This window comes from Palaemon carinicauda, chromosome 3, assembly GCF_036898095.1.
Source record: "Palaemon carinicauda isolate YSFRI2023 chromosome 3, ASM3689809v2, whole genome shotgun sequence".
Classification (NCBI taxonomy): domain Eukaryota; kingdom Metazoa; phylum Arthropoda; class Malacostraca; order Decapoda; family Palaemonidae; genus Palaemon; species Palaemon carinicauda.
Window position 1 is genome coordinate 97,198,956 of NC_090727.1, and position 7,500 is coordinate 97,206,455.

A 7,500-nucleotide genomic window follows, 5' to 3' on the forward strand; every position below is an offset into this window, starting at 1 on the left:
GAAGGACGACGAACAAAGTTACTACGCCCGCACCTGAGTGTCTGTGAGTGCGTTTGGCGAGACGTCCCAGAGCGACCGAGAGGCGTGACGTCCCCGAGTGACCAAGGCGTGTCTAGAACTTCGCGCCAGCCTTCCCAACACCTGACGAAGGCTTATACTTCAGCGACGACAGTAGGCCTATAGATGACGTTTAGGCCTAACTAAACCAGGATTCACCAAATTCTCCAGCCAGTGTCAAGACGTCTGAGTTCATCACTAAGTGTTAATGTAGAAACCACGCTTTTGTTTTTGACTGCTTGTAAGTGCCTGTTCAAACCCCTTTTTGTGTCTAGTAAAGAAAGAAACCAGCATTCGTATCCCTCACCCACGAAACTTTGCTTATGTAAACTCCTGAGAGAAATTCAATTAATATTAAACTAAAGGAAGAGGTAAGATACTAGACTAATTAAGAAGTTATTGCTAACTAAATCAAAGACATCTTCACAAATGGTGGCATCGTTAAGGGATACTGTGCCGTGTTGTATTAAGTTTGAACTAATACTGGCTTTATTTCAGGAAAGTGCTGAAACCCCCTTTTATGTGTCGAAGAAATACAAAACAATCTCAAGAAAAACAGAGGGAAACCAAAGGAGTCGTGAACCAATGGATATGTGAGTAGTTTGCATGTTTTCGTTCACTCTCTTGTTTTGTATAAGTACTGTCTCTCTATAGAATAGGAAGTTAGGGCATTTGTCTCTCGTAAGAAAATTTTGGTGTTTTAATTTTTCCTTTTTTTTTGTGATATGAGTCTGGACAATATTTTCCAAAGACTTACACAATATCAATACGACTTGAGATTAACTGCAGACAGACGGTCGCGAAGTGCTAGTGTAGGAAGACGTCAAAATCTGACTAGAAACCGAAGTTCGAGTCCGGTAAGAGCAAATATTGCCGATATGAATTCCGCTGGGCTGATCACACAAACCACACGGTTTTGTGGAAATGTAAGTAGGGATAATCCCGACAAACAAAGGTTAGAGAAATACAGTGTAGATAAGTGGTTAGCGGACACAGAGAATAGGATCGCTAGTTTTAAAATAACTGACGATGTTGCAAAAATTAAACAGGCAATGATGTTAGTCAACGTAGACGTAGGGGATGCTCACCCTACATTAAACGGTAAGGCCTTTGAAAAAATTACCACTTTCAACGAGTTCAAGGAGGAATGCAGACTATTGTGGCGATCGGCCAAGGAGACCGATCGGTTGTCGAACTTGTATAGGCTTACCTCAACTAATAAATGTGAAGGTGAATCCAGGGCCAGTTGGCGTGCCCAGGTTAGGGATCAGGTAAGAGCAGTTAGGGAAGACTTTTTGTCATTGCCCACAATCACGGTAGGAGACGGAACCAAGTTTAGTAAGGATAATAAGAACCTGGTAGATATAGATGAAGTTCTAAATCTTGTGGCCTACAGTAAGATGTATGCGGCCTTGTTGGAAGACCTAAAGTTAGATCCTGCCCAGAAAACCACAAAAACACCGAACGAATGTCAAGAAATTATACAGAAAAACGAGACCGGTAGGAATAAACATTACCCTAAAGATTATCAAAATAACCAGCCCCCTGGCAAGTCAAATGAAGAAAGAAGAGGAAATTATAATGAAACATATAAATCTAGAGGGAATTATCATCATAAGGGAGCTAGACCAAAGAATAGGTATTGCCAGTATTGTCAAAGAGGAGGTCACACAGACCAAGAATGTTGGTACCAAGGTAAGAAACATAGTAAACCCTCCGAAAATACTCCTCAGGTACCGGCAAGGGATAACTCAAACCCTACTAATTACTCCGAAGAAAAACAAGGTAACAGAAAGTGACTAGAAGAGCAGGATAGGAGTCCAGGAAATAGGGAAACCAAAGAATGGAAGGATGTTGCAGGTAGCGGAGGTACATCCACGTTGCCAGCAACATATTTATCCTTCCGACAGCAATCATTACCCAAGACAAATATCAAGATAGAAGGTAAAGAATGTCTTAGTTTGTTAGATTCAGGAAGTACTGTAAATCTCATAGGGCTCCATACCTTAACTGATTATTTGAATATACCTATTTCTGCAATTAGGAGTGAGGATACATTAATTCAGGGGATAACTGGCAATCAGCTTAACAATGTAGGAGCCATAGATTTAAACATTGAATTGCTAGAGAAGAAGTGTCAAGTGCCATTTTTGGTTTTGCAAGAAGTAGCATTTCCCGCTCGAGCTTTGATTTCTTTTGCAACAATGCAAGATTTTGGCATAGTTTTTGATTGTCAAGACAGAAGATTAGTTCTAAAGGGAAATAATCAGGAAGTCTGTTTCCAACTTGTTGATGACAAGTCCACTACAAATTTGGCCAATTTGCAGGGGACCGCTTCGATAGTTGAAACACACTCCGGTTCAGAAAGAGAAAGGGAAATCAAAGTAAAATCAGAAGAAAGGGAGAAAGAAGAGAATTTAGCAATTGCACCCAGAAAGGGGGAAATTACTTCTTGTAAAGGTAGCACACATACTAAGGATGAAAATGTCGACAGAGAATCTGAGAGAATAGATAAAAGGGAATTCCAAGAAGTTTTGCTGCTAGGCACATTGAATTCACAAGAATTAAGACACTTAAGAGAAACAGAATCTCAAAAAGGAGGAGATGAAGATTCATGTTTTTGTACTCAAGTACAAACTGGGGAGATAAGTCTGATCAGCACAGCAGATGCAAACAAAATAAGATTTAGGCTAGCTAGAGATGTAGTACTACTGCCCAATACTCTTACTAGAGTATATTTGATAACCCGCCTACACACAAATAATGATGTAATCTTGACCCCAGAAGGATTACCAGAATATGTCAGAATGGATAACTCATTAGTTCAGATGGAGGGATTAGCCTGTACTACTTATGTCATGAATTATTCTGATAAAAGACTCCATTTGTTAGCGGGTACAGAATTTTGTACAGGAATAGAAGTTACACACAAAATGATTCCGTTAGAGGAGGAAGCATTCTTTACCATAGGAAACATTGATGCAGGAATAGATAGGGAGATAGATAACACCGATTTTCCTGAGTACCGTAAAAGGTTAATAGAAACCTTAAATAAATATAGGCCGGGCATAGCAATTACAGGTGATAGGTTAGGTAGGACTGAGGTGTTAAGACATAAGATAATCCTAGATGATGGAGCTAAACCCTTTTTCATACCTAATTATAAATTACCTATCAGCCAACGTCCAATAGTAGATAAAATGATAGAAGAAATGAAAGAAGAAGGAGTGGTCATACCCTCTAAATCACCTTATAATTCTCCCATGTTGTTGATTCCAAAGAAAGATGGAAGTTACAGATTAGTGATTGATTATCGCAAGTTGAATGCGAACACAGTTCCTGATAGGATGCCCATGCCTGTAATAAACGATGTTTTGGCTCAGTTAGGAGGAGCAAAGATCTTCTCATCCTTAGATCTACTAAGTGGATATTGGCAAGTACCTTTAGACGAAGAATCAAAGCCATTAACTGCCTTCAGCACACATAAAGAACACTTAGAATTTCAGGTAATGCCATTTGGGTTAACATCAGCTCCATTGACTTTTGTAAGGTTAATGTTACAGATCTTAGGAGACATAGAGAATGTGTCAGTCTATTTAGATGATGTCATTATATTTAGCAAAGATATAGAGAGCCATTTCGGAACCATAGAAATCGTTTTAGAACGACTAAGACTGGCAGGATTAAAGATAAAGGTTAAGAAATGTCAATTCTTGAGGAAATCATTAGAATATTTAGGACATGTGATCAGTGCTGATGGATTACGCATGCAAGAAGGAAAAATAAAGGCGATTGTGGAATATCCTGCTCCACAAAATTTGAAAGGTGTAAGAAGATTTTTAGGGATGATAGGATACTATAGACCATTTGTCAAAAATTTTGCTACTATAGCTAAACCATTGACAGAATTAACTAAGAAGGATGTAGAGTTTGAATGGAAAGCAGAGCAAGAGGAGGCTTTTCAAAAGTTGAAGGAGAAATTAATCCAAGATCCTATCTTAGTGTATCCAGACTTTAGCAAGCAATTTTACTTAGCATGTGATGCTTCGAATACAGGAATAGGAGCGGTTTTGTTACAGAAGGCAAAAACCCGAATGAGGGTAGTATATTATGCAAGTAGAGTCCTGAATGCGGCCGAACGAAATTACAATACCACAGAAAAGGAATGTTTAGCCATTTATTGGGCACTGAGAAAGTTTCGGCACATTTTGTTAGGACACAAAGTAAATGTACTTACTGACCATAAACCCATCTGTGACCTATTTAAGAAAAGAGCTTTCACTAATAACTTAAAGTTTAATCGATGGTTTATTAGTGTGCTAGAGTTTGCTCCAGAATTTAGATACATTCCAGGTAAGTTTAATACTTTAGCAGATGGATTATCTAGAGCACAAGAGGATACTGAAAGAATTATCACAACTAACACTTTTTGTTTCAGCTGTCAGGTCGTAGACTTAGATTTGGAGAGAGTTAAAATCGAACAAGAGAAACAAGAAGGTATCAGGAAAATAATAGGAGATTTGCTACAAGATGAAACCTCTAGGTCAGATTTTGAATTAATAAATGGGATATTATATAAGAAGGCTAAGGATAGGAGTGCTTGCTCTAGACTATATGTGCCTGACACCCTGACTAAAGAAGTATTAACTCTAACACATACCCACAAGTTGGCAGGACATCCAGGAATCAAAAAGACTCTGAGAACAATAAATAGAAATTATTTTTGGCCTAAGTGCAGCGAAGAAGCAAAGCAATTTGTAAATGAATGTCAAACTTGTAATAGGCATAAAGGTCATGTAAATGTCAGAGCTCCTTTAGAAAAATATCCTAGTAATTTAAACCCTTTTGAGGTAGTTCAGATGGATCATATAGGACCCTTTCCAAAAACTTTGAGAGGAAATAAATATATACTGGTATTCATTGATTATTTGACTCGGTATTTAGAAATTGTCCCAGTCAGAGATAGAACTGCAGTTTCTGTTGCAGAAGCTTTAAAGACCAGAATACTCACAAGACATTCGTGTCCGGAGGTACTTTTGTCGGACAATGCACCCGAATTCACCAGTGAGGTAATGAAAAAGCTTTGTGAATTTTTTGAGATAAAGAAATGCGAGATAACCCCTTATAAGCCGAGTTCAAATGGGACAGTGGAAAGGGCCAATAAGAAGATACTGGATGTACTGCGAACTATCATTAGTCCAACTACAGAAGATTGGGACCTAGCGTTAGAGGACGTTCAGTTTACTTTGAATAACACAGTAAATGAGACAGTAGGAGAAACCCCACACTTTTTGCTTTATGGTTATCAGAAAAGACTGCCAAACTCATTGTTAGATGACGCAAAACCTCCTAGGCACACATATGATTACCAGGACTATATAGCTTGGAAACTGCAAAGAACCTTTCAAATAATAAGACAAACCAGACAATCTTTAGAAAAGGGCCAACAGGTAAATAAGAAATACTATGACACAACTAGTTCCATGACTGACCTGAAGATAGGCTCACAAGTATATATAAAGGTACATGTAAAGGAAGGACCAAATGAAAAGGTATCTCCCAAATTTGAAGGTCCTTATAGAGTGTTAGAAAGGGAAAGGAATAATAAATTTAAGCTGATACATGAACAGAATTTAGATGTAAGGTATGCCCATTGGAATCATATGAAGGTTGTAAAAACTAATCCATGGTCCTCTCAACTTCTACAGGAAGTGGTGGAAAAACTTCCTTCTGATCCTACCCCTGGTGGTCGGTATCACTTGCGAAATAGACATTAAAAGTGGGGCCTTGATACAAAACCATGGAAAAGGTGAACTGTTAACAGATTTTGCTGTAGTAAAAATTAATGTCAATTCAATATTAGAAAGGGAAGAACATTTGAACCAGTTAGATAAAGAACTACGGAAGTGCATACTAACCCATAGTGATTCTGCCTTTGTAGAAGTATTAAGAAATTTACAGGGTAAAATTGAAGACATTGTCAGGCCTCAAAGAAACAAGAGATCTTTGTTACCTTTTGTAGGAAGTGCATTTAGTGCTTTGTTTGGAGTGGCTACAGAAAACGATGTAAAAGGTTTGACTGATCGTGTAGAACTAATCGAGAAATGGGCTAATCAGAAGGGTAATCTTATAAGTACTCTAATAGAAAATAATAATAAGAATGTAGAGAACATAAAAAAGATGGTGGAATTTATTAATCAAGTTAACGTGAATGTTTCTGATAAAATAGGTGACATAGAACAAGTGTTTAAGTTGGTTCATGAAGTAGAAATCGAGATTGGTGATCACAAGGAATCTGTGAACGGACTAATAAATGCACAAAAGGGAATACTCAGCCCTGCTATCATTTCTCCAAAAACTTTGAAAGAAATTATCGATTGGTGTATGGTAAATAGCCATTCCAAGCCTTTGCTAGAAGATATATTTTGGTATTACACAATGTCAACTGTGAAAGTAACAAAAGGGTATTTGTTGGTATTGATCCCCTTCAAGGGTATGAATTTGTTTGACCTGTATACAATACATCCTTTCCCAGTTAAGATAGGAAATGCAACAATAATTTGGAACCATCCGAAGGTTCGTCTAGCATTGGATAAGAACAAGTTGTTGATGATTATTTTAGAAGAAGGTGATTTAGAACAGTGTGTGTTGATAAGTGAAAGTCAATCCATGTGCAATTTTGTGCAAATTAAGCAACCTATGAGCAATTTTCCGTGTATCCAAGGTATTTTCTTTGAGAATTATGAGTTGATGAGAGAGTGTAAATTTGAAACTTTTGCTTTGCCATACAGGGCATTACATTTAGGTAATGAGATTTTTGTTTATGTACAAAATACTAAAAATGCAGAAGTTACTTGTGATGGGAAGACTCAAACATTTCAGTTAGGAAACTTGAAGTCATTTGCAGATTCTTGCTCAGTAGTGATAAATGATTATCTCTATTATGTACCAAGTGTGTTTTTGCATTATGAGTTAAATCAATCTTCCATTGCAAAGAGTTACGAGAACAAGATTAATCATTTTCAGCTAGACAAATTAACAGTGGTAGAAAATGTGGCAATGCCACTTGATAATGATTATGTTCTGTTTTACAAGAAAGATGTTGCACCATTTCTGACTATGTGTAATGTGTTTTTGATTGTGCTTATTACTGTGGTAACATATAATGTGGTGAAGTATTTGGTTTTCAGAAAATTGGAAAGGATTAATGAGTTGCTACTAGTTATTACTGGGAAACCTAAAGAATAGGTTTGTTGTTTTGTTGTATGTGAGGATTCTATAAGAATCCTAGTAGCTGGCCGAGTGGTGTCAGACAGATGCTTATTTTTGAGTAAGTTTCGTGTGCAGAAGGTTTGTGTATGATATTGGTGTCTTTATTTGTGGGTTTTGTTAGTTAATAGGAAATGGGGAGACAAATGCAGTTAGTAGTAATTGTAAAGATAT

At 37.4% G+C, this 7,500-nt stretch overlaps 1 protein-coding gene across 1 annotated transcript in view; it reads left to right on the top strand.

Annotated features, from left to right (window-relative positions):
* LOC137638395 (uncharacterized) overlaps positions 1-7,500 on the top strand; it is a 7,974-nt gene that overhangs the window by 457 nt on the left and 17 nt on the right. The window contains exons 1-2 of the mRNA XM_068370432.1: positions 1-650; positions 5,766-7,500. The exon at positions 1-650 is cut by the window's left edge and continues 457 nt beyond it; the exon at positions 5,766-7,500 is cut by the window's right edge and continues 17 nt beyond it. Of these exons, the coding sequence (XP_068226533.1) occupies positions 487-650; positions 5,766-7,305 (1,704 nt within the window). The 5' untranslated portion in view covers positions 1-486 and the 3' untranslated portion in view covers positions 7,306-7,500. The remainder of the gene's footprint in view (positions 651-5,765) is intronic.